Consider the following 18352-nt stretch of genomic DNA (forward strand, 5'->3'; position numbering starts at 1 on the left):
ATCATCCAGAACCTTCAATACAAATATCTATCCTACCATAACTTTCTAAATACTTCTAGATTATTCCATACTACTTTTCATACTTCTATATATATCCACACTCTTCTAGAATACTCTACGACCTTTCAAAGTCTTCTAAAACCTTCTAGGGTATTCTGGGATCTTCTAGAATATTTTGGAACCATCTAGAGCATTCTCAAACACTCCAGAAAACTATACAAACAGCGTTAAATCTAACCTTCTAAAATTTACCCTGACACAACGCTTGAGGTGAATCCTATTTTGGTCTCTAACATTTAAATTGTCCTATTTTTATCCTAAAATGTTTAAAAGGGCATCAATGTGATCCCACCGTCAAATTCCTCAGTTACACTTAACGGAGGTGATGACGTAGAATGTTATGTTATGTGATAGTTATGCCACGTTTGATCATTCCCACCTGTGATACACACACTAAATCTCCAACACTTCAAATATGAAAAACTTCTTTTTCCTCCCCTCATACGAAATTCAGCTCTAACGATCATTCATCAACAATCAATCAAAAGAAAATAGAGAAAGTCTAGCGCTTTTTGGTTGAGAGATTGTGAGGTTGAGGTGGAAACAAGGTCAACAATCACGACACTCGAAGGTTAGTACTCTTCGTCACTTGCTTCGTCCACTTGTTATGCTGTTGAAGTCCTTATTGTATGTCTGTGTTTCTTTGATGTGCGTTGGTGTCTTGTTAGTATCTCATTATTTTTTAGGGTTCCCAAAATCTGCAGTACATGCATGTTTTTTTCTTTCTTGCCCTAATATTGTGTGAGTTGGTCTTTGTTTCTGTATGTGGTTTATTGTTAATTTTGCTTTTAATATTTGTTGATGTCTATTGTTGCTGTGTTTTGGTACATTTTACAGGTTAATTTTTGCAATGAGTCATTTTAGTGTGAAGATATACCACCGTGGGAGGTTTGAGTTTGATGGAGAACCCCTGCATTATGTGGGTGAAGAGACCACTATTGTTGACTATTGCGATGAAGATAGATGGAGTTTAATTGAGGCTATTGATATAGTAACTACCAGGGTTACATGAAGCAAGACATAGCTACAATGTGGTATAAATCTCCTAAGGAAGGTACAGTGGATGGATTGAAGATGTTTAGAATTGACAATGATGCTTTGAATATGGCCAAAATTAGGATGAGAGAGCATTTTGTGGAGCTGTTTGTGGTGCACAAGGCTGGTACTTTAACTAAATCCTGCATCATTGAGAAAATTGAGAAGCAAGATGTCATGGGTTCTACTAAAGGAACTAAGGCAATTGTTGGGCCGGTGCTAGGGCAAGTGTTGGGCCTAGTAAGAGGAATGAATAAAGTAAGAAGAGTGATGATGCCAAAATGAATGCAACTACAACTAGAGTGATAGTGGACATAACTGAAGTGGAGGTTGATGATTTTGAGGGTGGAAGTGGTAATGAGTCTGTGGATAGGAGTGATAATGATCCTGATGTTGGACTGACAATGAATTTGAAAATAGTGCTGCAGACATTGCATTTGATAATAGTGATGATGACTAGAGTGGTGATGGAGGGTTGCATGATATTGAGATAAATAATAAGAAGGATTTTAGATATTTTGATGGTAATATTTAAGTTAAAAATATTAATATGGAGGCCAATGAGAGCAGAGCAAAGAAAAAAGTGGTTGCTGGGTTCAGGGATGAAACTGACGAGTATGATAGTAATGAATTCTTAGACCTTCCTATAAGTGATGAAGAAGGAGATCAGATGTGCCTTGAGGAACTTCTCTCTGCACAAGCAACTAAAAAACATGAGTGAATACAAGTGACAAGTTAAAACTTTGTTTGTTTCAAGAGACCAATTCAAAGATTGTGCTACTAGTTATGTTGTTCATAGTGGAAGAGGTTAGAAATTCACCAAGTGTGATGGGAGGAGGGTTGAGGTGATTTGCCAAGATGAATGGAGTTGGTATGCATACTGTGAAAAGCTAAAGAGGGAGAATACATGGTAGCTGAAGAGTTGCTATAATAAGCACACCTACAGCAAGTATACTAAGATTGAAATCATGCATGCTAAGTGTTTAAGTATAGTGCTTATGAAGAAGATAGATGAGAATTTAAAGATAAAACTAACCACTTTAATGAGAAAAGCACACAACAAGTGGAATGTAGATCTCACCAAATCCAAACTGCTAGAGTGAAACAATTTGTCCTTGATGAAATTAATGGTACATATGAAGAGCAATACAAGATGCTTTACGACTAATTGTAGTGAGCTGTTGAAGAGCAATCCAGGGTCTTTAGTTCATCTCCAAGTTCGAAGACCTACAGAATTTGGTTTAGAGACACCACCTCCTTGGATGGATATGAGACCAACATTTGAGAGGGTTTATGTGTGTTTGGACGCTTGCAAAAAAAAAATTCATGGTCTTCAAAAATATCATTGGGCTTGATTGATGCTTCATCAAAATCCCATGTGAAGGACAACTGTTGACAGCAATTGGGTGGGATTGAAATGACCAAATTTTGTTTATTGCTTATGTTGTTGTAGAGGCAAAAACTAAGGACTTCTGTACATGATTTCTGCATCATTTGTGTGATGACTTGAGAGTTGACAGGATTAGACATTGCACCTTCATGAGTGATCAACAGAAGATATGCTATTTAATTTACACATCATTTTTTAACTAAACAAATTTATTTTATGTAGTTGCTGACTTGGTGTGATGTATAATAAATGCAAAGATTGATATCCACCTTTAGTGAGTTGCTGTCTGAAATAGATCATAGAATTTGTATGAGACACTTATACATTAACTTCAGGAAGATATTTTCAGGGTCCAATTGAAGCTGATGATATGGTATGCTTCAAAGGTAACCTATGTTCAAGAGTGAAAAATAAGGATGCACAAAATTTAGAAAATAGATGTTGTGGCCTACACCCACCTGATGAAAATTTCACCAAAATATTAGAGCAAGTCTAGGTTTTCTGTTTTGCTTAGATGTATGTGATGTACTAGTTAATAATATATGTAAGTGCTTTAACTAAATTATTATAGAGGTTAGAGAAAAACCAACTGTGTCTATGTTGGAGGACATTAAGGTCTATTTGATGAATAGGTGTGCTGATAATAAGAATAGTATAATCACATATATAGAGAATGTTCTACCAAAAATTAAAAAAAAATAGAAAAAGAACTTGACCAAGGAGGTAACTGGATGGCCATATATGCTGGGAGAGACAAATATGAGGTTTATAATACCCATGGAAATAGGAAAAAATTTGTGCTGGATTTAAGCAAACGTGAATGTTCATGTAGGAAGTATCAATTGGCGGGTATCCCATGTCAACATGCAATGAGTTGCATTATGAAGATGTGTTTTGATGTTGATAGTTATTTTGATGACTGCTTCAAAAAAGATACATATGTTAGGTGCTATGAACATATTATTTATCCTGTTAATGGTTCTAACTTATGGGAAAGGACTCTCCATGATGATGTGCTGCCTCCAGTGTTTAGAAAATCTATTGGTAGGCCAAAAAAAGAGTAGGAATAAAAGTGCTAATGAAATCAATAATGGATCATTGTCAACATTGTCCCAAGGAGGCCAATAGCAAAAGTGTTCTTATTGCTTTACAAATAGACAAAACAAGAGAATTTGTCCTAAGAAGCACAAGGTGGAAGCAAGTTCATAAAAAATACTATAATTCTTCACTTAATAAAAATTCATGTTTCTTGATATCTTGATCTAACTTCACTTATGCTTCTATATTTGGGTTAAACATATTGCTACGAAGAGAGCTGGATCAACCAAGAAGACCATGCCATCAACTTCAATCACTGGATCAAACAAAAATGCTGGATCAACCAAGACAAAGAGCAAGGTTTCAGTGGACAAGGAGCTAAAGAGGAAGTCACCAAATGTGGCATCTACCCAATAGTCTCAGACTACCACCAAGAGGACCAAGGCCACCACCACTCAAGCTCAAGGCCATAGCTCCAACCTTACTCACCAAAGCCCATCAAAGAGAGTGCTGAAGTTTATGGCAAAAACACCACCAAGGACTTTGAAGAATCTGAAGTGATTTTTTTGCATTTTTTGTCCGTGTGTTTTTTTTTAGGCTTTGGTTACTTTGGTTATAAGATTTGGTTTGTAATGGTATTGGCATAAACTGTAGTGCCATTTAGAGTATGACTTTGGTTAGTTGCCTAAATTACATTTATGATTAAAACCTACTTTTATTATGTGTTTATGGTTAAGACTTACTTTTATTATGTATTTATGGCTAAGACTTACTTAATTTGTTTTATGGTGAAGACTTTTTTTGATTATGCATTTTGTTAATGATATTGCTATAATGAAAATTACAAATACTTATGAGTTTTATTAATGATATTGCTACATTGAAAATTACAGTAGAGATGCTTATGAATTTTTATGTTTATTTGGTTTAACAAAAAACTTCAATATTTTGATGAAAATTATGCAGAATCATTTTCTTAAAAAGGATCAACTTTATTAATTCCAATCCGAATACATTCACAATGACTGCAAACACATTTTTATATAAAGCAATTGCTCTTTAATACATTGATTTCCCTAATTCACCCTAAATTCTCTAACTATTATTCTTCAACTAGTTCATAATTATGGTAGTCTTCTCTATTCTGTGCTTATTGTCCTTTCATATAGTAAGAAAAGTGCCAGCATCCAACTAACACTACCCACTGCAATAGCAACCATAAATCTTGTTTCAACAGATGTAAGTTTTTTCTTCAACAAATTTTTTTCTCCTCAGTCTTGCTAGTTGTGTATCTTCTCCTTCAAGCTCTGCCCATGAAAAGAAATCACATTCCTCTCTAACCTGATTTTAATTATATGTTTAGAAATTTTAATCCAATAATATCTTTAGGAATTTTAATTCAAATTTTAATCCACATATTTTGCATCATAGGAAGTAATCTAACTTTGGTATATTACCTGATAGTTCACACAACTCCAGAATCTTCGTCCAAGATTTTTAGGCGTCGAAGAAGTTTTTAGCATTGGTCTTTTACCGCACAAGCAACTGGTTCTTCTCCTTCGGGCCGGGTTATTGCGGCAAGATGATTGAGAAGACATTGAATCTCGAAAGTGACCTCTAACTTCTGTTGGGAATAAGTAGTATGACCACAATCAAATCAATCACGTGTCAAATAATTTGTTATTGTTATTATATTAAAATGTTAATATAATAACGTCCTTGATTAAATTTAGAGATTTATCATTGGGATAGTGATCACAATATTGAGAGATGAATCTTTTATAAATTAATCTAAATTGTTCTTGGTCATAGAATTATTAAAAAAAAGACATTAATAATCCGAAAAGATCAATATATATATAATGGTCTTCATTGGATGAATATTAATAGTTCTCATTTATTAAATTATATATATAGATGGTGCATATAGAGATATGACTATTGAGCTGACTCAATTTGAAAATTCTTAATGGTTATAATTACCGCATATTTGTCAATAGGATATTCTCAAGATGAACATAGTAATAGAGTTTCCTTTGACCTGCGACTGTCATAGTAATTAACAATGTATTTATTATACTTTGATTCTGGGCACCTAATACCTTAGGGTGCTAGTTGAATGGATATTGGGTATAATTTAAATACTTGTAGAATTAATGATAAGTCAATAAGAAATCCGTCAACTCTCGATAAAGAGTTTGAGCTCTATGATTATAAGGACTGAGATGAATAAAACCTTGGTCAAAGGATTGAATGAATGAAGAAATGAGTTTCTTAAATCATTCACAATTCATTATAATAATGGTAACAAGTTAGAGTTTGACAATTAAACCATACTCTAAGGGTTAACCAAGAGCTGGAAAGATGGAAGGAATTATACTTTGTTCTTCTGAGGTTCTTAGTAAAAATAGATTACTTCAAACTATCGGGTCGTTGAGGAGTGTTGCTAGACGCCAACCTTTATTAGTAAATTTAGTATGACTAATTTACTACCTGCTTAGTATTGAACCTATGGGGTCACACACTAACGAGTGTTCTAATCTTTGCTATAGAATTATTTAATTATTATTTTGATTTGATCAAATAAATAATTATATTAATTTAAATGGAATATTATTATATTTTTTGCTAGCACCAAGAATATAATAATAGTATGATAATTGAGAATATTAAATGAGATTTGAGAATAATTAGTTATTCTATTTCTAAATTTAGATGAGATCCTAACTAATTCTGTTTCAAATTGAGTTATGATATGATTCATAAATTTGAAGGATTCAGATTTAGAATTTCAAGATATGATTTAAATTTGAATTGAGATTCAAATTTAAAATCGGTAATAAATCTCATACTATATATATGTATACCAAGAGTAGAGGAATGCGACAGAGATGAGAATAAAACACACGAGTTTTATTCCTTTACCTCTACACACATAAATGGATGTGAGCCTAATTCTTGGAGAAGAATTTTATGGTGTGCAAAGAGTTGCAAGAGGTTTCTCAATTTAGATCAGATGTCCATTGGTCAAGGAGTTGACAGCAAATATTAGTCTCGGTGTGGATACGCATAGCGCCTTCGTACCATCGAAGGAGAAAAAGATTTTTACTAGCGTACTCAGGTATTTAGATCTAATCTACTATATATTTATTATTGGAATAAAGTTTAAGCACAAAATAGATCTTTAGGATTACTTTTTTTTCTTCCGTTGCGTGTTATGAACACATGGTAATCCTTCAATTTCTGTCTCGGAATGCGATGGATTTGGGAGAAATGGAAGAGAGGAAGCATTTAGGGTAAGGTTTTGCCATTTTTTATATTTTTAATTTATAATTTTTTTTTCATTCTAACTGTTATCTTCACTGTAAGTGCCACGTTAAACATTCTACGTCATTACTTCTATTAAGTGTAACTGAGGAATTTGATGGTGGGATCACATTGATATCCTTTTAAATGTTTTAGGATAAAAATAAGACGATTTAAACGTTAAAGACCAAAATATAGGATTCACCTCAAACATTGGAAACTAAAACAGTACTTTATCCAAAATAAAAATATTAGAAATCTAACATTTTTCACATATGTTATTCTTTTTATTTGTTTATTTATATTTAATAATATTATTAATAAAAATAAATTGATATTTCCTAATATAAATTAAATTTAAACAACAGCACTTATTTAAAATTGGAAAAAAGTATATTTTTTTAAAAATAGGTAGAGATTGTTGGCGAATTTTTTTTAATGATTTGTTGGGAGGCGAAATAAAAAATATAAATGATTGGTAATTTCCAGAAATATGAAGACAAAGAGAATTTATTAGAGCAAATGGTATATTCTTAAAAAAAATTCAAAAGCGAAATTGTCCTTGGTGAATTGCAACTTTTTTTTAAAAAAAAAAAGGTGAATTCGCTAGGAACAAATTGTCATTTCTATTTTTTAATTTTTGAAAAGCAAATTAACATTTTTATTTTTATTTTTTAAAATATAATTAATTAAAAGTGAATTGTCTTTTCCATTATTTTTTAATTTTTAAAAATACAATATGCCATAGCCGAATTCTAAACACAATACGTAAAAAAAAATACTATTTTTATCATACACCAAACACTCTTAACATTCATATAAAAATACAGTTCTTACTAATTATTTGTGTATTTAAATTATTTTTTAATTAATAAAATAAAGAAAGCACATGTTAATGTTAAAAAAATATTAATATCAAAATAGTATATATTATAAAAAATATAAACGCAAAATTGATAAATAATTATATTACATTATTTTTCTATAAATCACTTAATCGAGAATCATATACAAATTAAAAAGGGGAGATTGTTAACTACTATGTGAAGTAGAAAACCATGTAGCACTATTGAGATATTGATAATTTAGTGGCATCCACCAGTCGCAATGTGACTGGTTATTTCAGTTCCACGTCTCCCCAACTTTATATGATGTGTAATAGTGAACTTGAAAGGGATCTAAGAATGATAGTTCAGAATCGGAGTCATTGCATGCCCAGCAACCTGTGAAAATGTTATTTTTCAAAACTCTCTTCATGCATGTGATCTTTAATTAAGCTTTTGGAAACTAGTTAGTTGTTAATAAGTAGCATAACCAACTTAAATAGATCAAGTGGTTAGCTTATTTGTTTATTTAAATAATTAAGTATTGAAGTTTGAATTTTATTTTTCACATACAACATTATTTTATTGAATATTTCTTATCGATTTCAAGAATCCCTAAAAAGAAAAAAAGTTTAATTAGTAAAGTAGCATTATTTTTCATCATATATAAGAAATAAATAGAACAATTCTCCTTTGTTTTTCTCCCCTCTTAATTAATCAAGATTTTGTTTGATATATGAATAGGAAAAGGGATGTGATTTTATGTCAACATTAAATAAAGTTGATTTTGAAATCATAAGATTCATACTACTATATCTTATGAAAAGTGTAGAATAATATAAAATCTATAGAACCAACAAAATACATGCCCCTTAGAAGGATCCTTTTTATTAGTAGCTTGGATTGTGTTCTCTCTTTCAATGTCGCAAAGATAGGTACACATGTATCTTCCCACCCTACCAAACTCATGAGAAAGTTATAAGTTAAATTCAAGGTTACTAGCAAAGCAGTTATGCCAATATATATCATATGGTTTAGATTTAGATTATGTTTTTATGTATATTTATCTATGTTAATATATAGAATAATGACGAACAAATCTAGTTAGATAGAGTATAGTAATTTGTCATGTCAAAACTAATGCAGCTAATAATAAGAAATATTTATTTAATGAGGAAGCTTGTGATAGAAAATTGATACTGGCACTGTGTTACACTTCTCTGGACATTTCTTGAAGATCATATAAAACATGAAATAAATAGTATCCTAGATTAAACTCCTTCAAGTCGGTTTAAGAAGATTTAATTGAAGTCATTATATGGTATCTTATGACAAAGACACTATATCTCTTAAGATTCTATCCAAAATGTTCCTATCATCGGTCATCACAAACCTTAGTTAATGCTATAGTATCTATCTCTCGAAACCCCCTTAAATTTGTGTTGTTTACATTGTTGTTGACAATCACGGTAACCCCAGATTTGAGTTTTACCCAAAAAAAAGAGACAAAAAAAAAAAAATATTACAGCAGTTTCTCGAACATGTGATGTGATGAAATATATTTGTATTTTTATATAAAAGATGCTGCGTGCATATAAAAAAAATAGATACTAAATTAACTATACGTATAAAATATATGTTAAAATATAAAATAATATATTTAAAATTATATAAAAATTAAAGAATACTTGTATATGTATTTTAAGTATATAATAGTTAATTTAGTGATTAATTTTTAGTGTGTATAAAATATTTATAATTTTTTCTATAGCATATTTAATATGTATTTTAAAAATATTATAATCACTCATTTTTTCTATAATTTCTAATATTATAAATAAAAATTAAATCATCAGAGATATTTTTATAAAATATATTAAATATTAATGTGTTGTAAGAGTATGTAAAAAATTAATGTTTTTTTGTTTCAAGTGGATTCACCATCCTATTTAAGTGATGATTATCCTTGATTGTCTCTACGGTGTGCAAATCTTGAATCTATTAATACAAGTCATACACACAAGTAAAGAGATATAAGGAGGTAATTTTCTATTTGATTTTAATTATTTCAGGCAATTTTATTGGTGGACTCACTAATCCACATGTTGGAAATCAATAATCTTGCTCAGGAGTTGTTTATCAAACTTAGACCCTAAGAAAACGTTCCCCTTTGAATTAACTAATAATTACCAATAACCAACCAATCAGGTGCTTAATCTGCTTCTCCACTTCTCAAATTATCTAATATTATTTTCTGATTACTTAACCAATTAATTAATCAAAGGCTAGAATATATGCCTCACTATTTCAATTTGTGCTATCTACCTTTCTATTTCAAGAGATAAGACAACAAATTAAAAGAGCATTCACTCTTGTGCCAACTTCATGCAAGTTTACCTAAACTTGATCATGGGCCATAGTTAATTAATCAATTAATTGATTAATGACTTATATTAAATATTATTAGATGTGAACACAAATGAATCAAATTCGGCGTGTTTTAACTTGTTTTGGATGTAAAATAGTAATATTAATAAATAATATAATTTGCAGTTTAAATTTCATAGATTTGTTATGAAATGGTCAAGGAATGCAAGAGTAAATCAATACCAATATAGTATAAGTCATACCTAAGTAGGCCCCGAAGTTAATACTAAGTTGGAAAGTACCGTCAAGCAAAGGGAATAGCACAAATACAAGAAAATCACAAGCAAACAAGAGATAAAAAAAAAAAAAAAAAAAAAAAAAAAAAAAAAAAAAGATTTTGGTCCGTGTATATCAATTTCCCTAAAAAGAGCTTCAACCTTCTTTGACAAATGATGTTACTTATTTGATGTTTTTTGGTTGAAATGGTTAGCACACTTGCCTATTTAAATAATTGTCGAATATTCAAATGTTATTTTGTACAATTACTAATTTATTAGTCGATAAAATTTTTTTATATAAAATTTAAATCTATAGCAATTAAATTTAGACTAAAAGACAAATAGGTCCCTGACCTTTTAAAACGGGGACATTTTCGTCCCTCAAGATTGGAAAATACATTTCGATCCCCCACGTTTTAAAACGGGAGACAATTATACCCTTCCGTCCGTTTTGGGCCAAAAACGGCAACGGAGCCAGCTGACATGGAGGGGCAGTGAATGACGTGGCCGTTACACTCGCTGAGGTGGATTGGGACGAAATTTAACTGGACAAATTCGTCCCTGAAGTGCCAAACGACGCCGTTTCCACCGGTGAGCCCTATTTCATCCAATCGCAAGGTGGAAGTCATGGCCGCTGCTTGTGCGATCGTCCATGATGAGCGAGGGGGGTTCTTCATGCACAAGATCTCTCACAATAAGAAACAGTTCAAAGGGGTTTGATCCTCCTCCACCTCCTAGATAATACTCATTGGTTTTCTTCACAAGCTCCATGATCCTAAGGTGTTCATCTTTCACAACTTTAAGCTCCTCCTCACATTCCTCTACAAACCCTTTCATTTCCTTAACAAATCCACCTCTCTCATTGTTCTCGCCACAACATTTGGTTACAATCTCTCGAATTTCGCTAACACGAGCATTGAGAATGTATAACATCCTAATGAAATTCTGATGATCAATTATTGCTTCTTTCTTTACTTCAGATAACTCATCCTTTATACCTCCCAATAACACTTGTAAACCAAGCATCAGATACTCTTTCTCTGTCTCATGTTGCACAAGGTTATTATTGTTTTCATTGGAGTTGCTTATATCACCGTTGATTTTGGGAATGTTATGCTTTTGATTCATAGCTTCTCCTCTTCCTTCTGACTGAGCCACCTGCTCTACAATGAAGTGTAGCAAACTAGTCTTCCCATTAATGCTTTTCACATTAGGAAGCTTCCTAAGAGCACTTAGGTTGAAACCTTGTGCATTTCCCCTAGAAGTTCCGGCATTCATCCGGTTTTCAGCTTTGAGAATTGCCTCAAGAAACTTCAGTAATAGGCTACTAGCCCTCATCTCCTTGCAACCCTTTTCAAGAACTTTGGCTTCAATTGGTTCTTATGACTTCCGTGAAGCGCACAAGCTCCAAAGGTGCGTGAAGGATGGTGACATTGCAAGATAACTTAGAGAGCAACCAAACTCTCAAACAGAAAGATAAAACAAACACAACTTTACCAAATCACCAAACCATGAAGAAGATCAACATCAATAAAATGAACTCAAATTCATCATATTCAACAAAGATCCATCAAATTCTAAGTCAAAATAACGAATCAAACAACCCCCAAATCAAAACAAAAACTTCTTTTTTTTATCTATTTTGGGAAAAGATTAATAGAAAACTGACCCTGTAGAGTGTGTTCAAGCACTTGGAGCAGCCACCAAGACCAGGGAAGCCATTGACATTGTTGGTTCTACTGATGCAATTCTTCTCTAACCTTCTCACAGTTTTATCCCCAACAAGTTCACCATTTTCATTAACTGAAAATGCATCTGGGCAACTCAGAGGGTGAAGCCTTATCCCACAGAAGCAGAATACAACATCACATGTCTCATTAGGTCTTTTCAGCTGAATCCCTCTCACTTTCAGTGCATTCTCTAAGTCATTCACACATGTTTCTGAGTCATCTGGTAACAATGGCATCTCATATGACAATGATGATGTGTGGGTATGGCTATGGGTTAATGCCGTGGAAGAATATGCAGAGTATAACCATGATGCAAGAACAGGGCAGCACCGTGTGCGGTGGAGCTCCATGTCAGAACCACCACCACCACCGCCTCCACAAGCATTCTTTATACCGTCAAAGAGTTCATCTGAGAGTGTCAAGGGGCAACCTTTGACATCAGATTGTTCAGGGAATGCAGGGATGGTTGCTGTTGATGGATGAGATGGGCCTGGGCCTGGGCTTTTGTTTGGGAGGATGGGCTTAAGGGTTTGAAGGGTTGTTGTTGATGATGAGTCATTGCACATGCAGCAATGGAAGAAGAAGATGATAATGCAGAAGAGAAAAAGGGTTAGTGGTAGTGGAGCTGACATGGTGTTTGATGAAATGTTTATGAGAGAAAAAGAAAGAAAGGGTATAATTGTCCACTAAAATTTCGTCCCAATCCACCTCACCAACTGTAACGGCCACGTCATTCACTGCCCTTCCATGTCAGCTGGCTCCGTTGCCGTTTTTGGCCCAAAACGGACGGAAGGGTATAATTGTCTCCCGTTTTAAAACGTGGGGGATCGAAATGTATTTTCCAATCTTGAGGGACGAAAATGTCCCCATTTTAAAAGGTCAGGGACCTATTTGTCTTTTAGTCTTAAATTTATTTTTGACCTACTAACAAATTTGTCTTTAATTTATCCGATTAGAAGATACTACGAAAAAAATAGCATCTAAAGTTTTTCAACTATTTTACATTGTTATTTGTAACTATTTTTGTAAAATTTGATAAGAATAAAAGAAATTGAGAGAATAGAATAACTTAATAAGTAAAGTTAGTGTCTATTTTATTATGAGTCTAGCTCCTTCTGAAACGAAATAAAGATAAACAAAAAGTATAAATTAAAATTGAATAAAAAATATATTAAAATAAAAAATATATTAAAATTAATATAAAATGAATCATATTACTTAAATTTTTATTTAATTTTTTCTTGCGTTTTAATGCAATAAGAAATGAATTCTTTAACCTAATTTGCCTATATCATATTTTAAAAATTAAATCGAAAGGAGTCACTCAACTTTCTACTCAATTTCCTAATGCAAAATAAGAGTACGTGACTCACTAACCTCATTTGTTTACACCATGATTTCATCACGAAACGAAACAAAAAAAAAGTTCTTCTAATCTCTCAACATAAAAACTATAATAATTTAAGAGATATTTATAATCTCTTATTAAGTTAAAATAAAAAATTACAAAGTCTATAAATATAAATTTCAATTTAATAATTAAATAAACAAAATTAAAATACGCCAAATTAAATAAAGAAAAAGTATTGGGTACTAAGAATTAATCTTTCAACTTTTGACAACTCAATTAATAATTAATAATTTTAAATTATTTTAATAAATTTGAATTTTAAAAAATCACATTAATAAAAAATTTGAATAATAAGAATTTGAGTAATCGCCCAATGGGTCATTGTGATTAGTGTTTGTCTTCCTCCTATCATCGCGACATCTTCTTTCTAGCCAAAAGCGTCACTTCGCTACCGCTGCAGCACGCTCCCGTCACAGCTGCACAACCACCATGTCACCGGTTTCTTGGTGCGCAATCGTTTTGCTTCGACAGAAGCTTTATCGTGCGGATTGCGATCATCTTCCTCGCCAGGTGCCGATTCGCTGCTGTTCCAACCGCAATAACCGTTGCGTCGTCGGTTCATTAGTGCGCCGCCGTTTCGTGACGGTGAAACCTATTATTATGAAAACTCATGCGCGTTCCATCACCCGATAGCCATCGAACGTGTATCCGTCGACGGCGTGCCGAAGCCGCGAACAAAAATCCTGCATCCTTCGACGGCTTCGTCAATGGAACGTATATTTGGAGAAGAAGGATCGAATGCATCATCTATTGATGTGGGTTATGAATGTTCTTCTAATGGATGTGTCTTTTTATGCATGTGTTTTTAGGAAGTGTTTTTTATACATGTGTCTTCTAATGGAGGTGTCTTTTGTGGATGTGTCTTTTAAACAGAGGTGTCTTTTGCGATTGTGTCTTGTACAGGATAGGGGTGTTCGCGGTGCGGTTTGGATCCGTTTTGAGTCAAAAACTCATCCGATCCGAACACTAATTTTACTTGCGGCACCGTTTGGATTGGATGCTTTTTTAAAAAAATCTCCGATCCGATCCAATTTCAAGCGATTTAGATTGGATTGGATTTGCGGTTTTATGAATTAAAAAATTAAATACATATAACAAGTCTCAACATCAAATTTTAAATAATCAATAATGACATAACAAGTCTCAATAATATCTTAAAAAGCCAACATACATAATATAACCATAAAAATAAAATTATAGGTTAGTTATTAAAATAAATAAATAAATAAATAAATAACATTTTGAACATAAAATATTTATTAAATAATAATAATACATGAATAATATAAAAATGTATAAAAAATTGAACATGTTATAAGTATAATTGTAAATATAATAATAAAATAATAATATTAGATCACATTGTGCGGTTTGGATTGGATCGGATCGGTTATGAAAAGTAGATCTAAAATTCGATCCGATCCAGCGGTTTGCAAAAAATAGAATCCAATCAAATTCAAATTAGTACGGTTTTAATCGATTTTCGATTTGAATTAGATTGAATGAACAATTTTATTTGAATCGATTTGGATTTGAATACCACTAATACAGGAAGTGTCTTGTACAACAATAACAACACTCAAATATACTTCCGAAAACTAGTAGTAATTAGAGTAAATTAAATTTACCATAAATAATTGAACATGTATATTTTTTTAAATAGACTCTAAAATCCAACCTAATAAACATTGACAAAAATTGACAGAATTTTTCTTAATAAATTAATAACTTTTAAATAATACTTAAACTTTTATATTACAAACATTTAAAACGCTTATCACTTTCACTTTTATTTTTCTCCAAAATCCCATTTCTCGAACTTAGTTGATTGCTCATAGATGACCCCTGCAGGGCTTTCTAAGATGACCCCTGCTCCCCCGGACGTTTGGTTGGAGGCCCCGTCGACGTGGAGCCTCCACCGTGTGCCCGTTTCCTCGGGGGGGTCCCCCGTCACCTCTACCAGAAAGTCTGCCATTGCCTGGGCTTTGATTGCATGTCGGGGTTCATATTGTAGGTCGTATTGGGAGAGCTCGATGGCCCAGGTCATCATCCTACTGGCCAAGTCAGGTTTTTGCAGTACTTGGCGAATCACCTGATCCGTCCTCACGACTATACGATGGCTCTGGAAGTATTGTCTTAACCTTCGGGAAGAGACTAGGAGCGCCAACGCCAGTTTTTCCAGCTTGCTGTATTTCAATTCTGGTCCTTGGAGGACCCTGCTCACGAAGTAAACGGGTTGTTGGGTCTTCCCTTCTTCTCTAACGAGCACTGTGGCAAGTGCTTCCTCGGTTACTGATAAGTAGAGGTAGAGCGGTTCTCCGGCCTTGGGTTTTCCGAGAAATGGTGGTGCCGCTAAGATATGCTTGAAGTGGTTGAATGCCTCTTCGCATGCTGGGATCCATTCGAACGTCATTCCTTTTTTCATTAGATTGAAGAAAGGCAGGGCTCTTGCTGCTGACGCGCCGAGGAATCGGGATAAAGCCGTTAACCTCCCGACAAGTCGTTGGACGTCTTTGATACAACCCGGACTCTTCATCTGGAGAACTGCTCGACACTTCTCGGGGTTGGCTTCCACTCCTCTTTGAGTAATCATGAATCCCAGGAACTTTCCGGCCTCCATGGCAAACGCGCACTTGAGCGGATTAAGCCTCATGCCGTGTTGCCGTAGGGACGAAAAAACGCCATCAAGATCGCTCAGGAGGTCGTCGGGTCGTGTGGTCTTTGCGAGTATGTCATCCACGTAGACTTCTACTATTTTGCCTATAAGTTCACTGAATATCCTATTCATCAGCCTTTGGTACGTGGTCCCAGCGTTTTTCAAACCAAAAGGCATTACCTTGTAACAATAGATTCCCCCTGGCGTTATGAACGCCGTTTTTTCCTCGTCGGGTTGGTGCATCGGTATCTGATTGTATCCTGAGTAGGCATCCATGAAGCTCAGATACCGGTACCCCGCCGCTGCGTCGACGAGTGCGTCGATGTTAGGTAGGGGGTAGCAATCCTTGGGGCACGCCTTGTTGAGGTCAGAGTAGTCCACGCACATTCTCCATCTCCCATTGTGCTTTTTAACCAGGACCACGTTCGACAACCAGGTCGAGTAGTCCAGTTCTCGGATGAATCCTGCTTCTAGGAGGCTGGCCGTCTGCCTGGCTACCTCTTCAGCCCTTTCTTGTGACATTTTTCTCCTCCTCTGGGCCACTGGCTTGGTTCCCGCCTTGACGGCCAGATGATGCGATATGAGCTGGGGATCTATCCCGGGCATATCGGCAGGCATCCAGGCAAAGAGGTCGGGATTAGCCCTGATCATTTCCATCAAAGGCTCCTTCATCTCATGGGGGAGGTTCCTGTTTATGAATGTGAACTTATCGTCCTCCTCGCCGACCCTGAACTTTTCCAAGTCTCCTTCTGGCTCTGGTCTAGGTTTGTCGTCTATCCTGGTGTCCAGGTCAGCAAGGAAGACCCCAGATGCTTCTTTGGATTTTTTCCTGAGAGAAAGGCTGGCGTGGTCGCAAGCGACCGCCGTTTCCAAGTCGCCTTTGATGGATCCTACGGATCCGTCATCGGTGACAAACTTCATCACCAGCAGCTTTGTGCTAATGGCCGCCCCCAGGTCGTTGATGATTTTTCTCCCCATGATGATGTTATAAGCCGTGGAGTCTCGTAATATCACGAAGTCCGCCATGACTGTTCGTCGTTTTTGCCCCTGTCCCACAGAGGTCGGGAGTGAGATGATTCCATCCGGCTTGATGAAGTGGTCCCCCAACCCTACCACACCGTGCTGGTGGGTCGTCAGGTCGGCGTCCCTTAGTCCCAGGGCATCGAAAACGTTTCGAAACATGATGTTCGAGTCTGCCCCCGTATCTACCAGGATTCGTTTGACGAGGCCCGTTCCGACCCTGGCCGTGATGACCATGGGCGTACTTTCCGGTGCCTCGTCAAACCATTGGTCCTCTGGGCCGAAGGAGATGGGTGGGATACCTCGGAAACTTCTAACAGTTGAGGTGGAGACTGCTAGGACTTTGGCGTCTTTTTTCTGTGCTGACTTTGACCTTGGGGCAGTATTCCTGGCCGTTACCTCGTTTACCACTGTAAGGCCGTGGTCGTCACCCTCTGGTTCCTGCCGTCGCCTTGTCGACCGGGATCTGTCTTCGCTATCGTGGTCCCGGTTGCGTCTCCTTGGTTCCCGGATAAGGTGGGAGAAGTCGGCAAGTTTCCCGTCCCTGATAGCTTGTTTCAGGGCGTCTTTTAGGTCGAAGCAGTCTTGGGTCTTGTGCCCGTAACCCTTGTGGTACTCGCAGTAGAGGTTCTTGTTTCCTCCCGTCCTGTCCTTCAGAGGTCGGGGCTTCGACAGTATCCCCTTTTCCGTTATCTGTTGGTAAACTTCGGTGATTGGTGCCGTGAGGGGGGTATAATTGGTGAACTTCCCAACTCGGGGGAACGGTTTGGGTGTTTTACTCGGACCGCCATCCCTGGCGTGTTCCTTTGGTCTTTCTCTGCCTTCATAGTGCCGTGCTTGATTGTAGGCGGGCTGCCGTTTATTGGCAGCCACGACCCGGCTGACTTCTTCGTCATTGATGTACTCTTTGGCCACGCACTGGATCTCTTGCATTGTCCAAACGGGCTTTGTGGTAAGGTGTTTCCTGAAGTCCTCATTCGAGAGCCCGTTCGTCAAGCACAGGCTTGCCACCGAGTCCGTTAGACCGTCAATTTCTAGGCACTCGTCATTGAAACGGTCCAGGTATTTCCTGGTCGGCTCTCCGGGTCTCTGTGTCACCCCTAGCAAATTGATTGGGTGTTTGGCTTTGACAATCCTGGTCGTGAATTGAGCCAAGAAGGCGTGGCTGATGTCGGAGAATTGAGTCACCGAGCCCTGCGGGAGGTTGTTGAACCACCGTATCGCTGGGCCCGCCAAG

At 35.7% G+C, this 18352-nt stretch overlaps 2 protein-coding genes across 2 annotated transcripts; both read right to left on the reverse strand.

The window, feature by feature from the left end:
• Window positions 1-10901: 10901 nt before the first annotated feature.
• LOC140179406 (formin-like protein 8) lies at window positions 10902-11636 on the reverse strand. The gene has a single exon (XM_072218283.1). It carries the CDS (start codon window positions 11634-11636, stop codon window positions 10902-10904), a length of 735 nt encoding a protein of 244 aa, XP_072074384.1.
• Window positions 11637-11931: 295 nt separating this feature from the next.
• LOC112749213 (uncharacterized GPI-anchored protein At4g28100-like) lies at window positions 11932-12594 on the reverse strand. Its single transcript, XM_025797474.2, has one exon. It carries the CDS (start codon window positions 12592-12594, stop codon window positions 11932-11934), a length of 663 nt encoding a protein of 220 aa, XP_025653259.1.
• Between the last annotated feature and the right edge of the window lie 5758 nt (window positions 12595-18352).

Source organism: Arachis hypogaea, chromosome 15 (assembly GCF_003086295.3).
Source record: "Arachis hypogaea cultivar Tifrunner chromosome 15, arahy.Tifrunner.gnm2.J5K5, whole genome shotgun sequence".
NCBI lineage: Eukaryota > Viridiplantae > Streptophyta > Magnoliopsida > Fabales > Fabaceae > Arachis > Arachis hypogaea.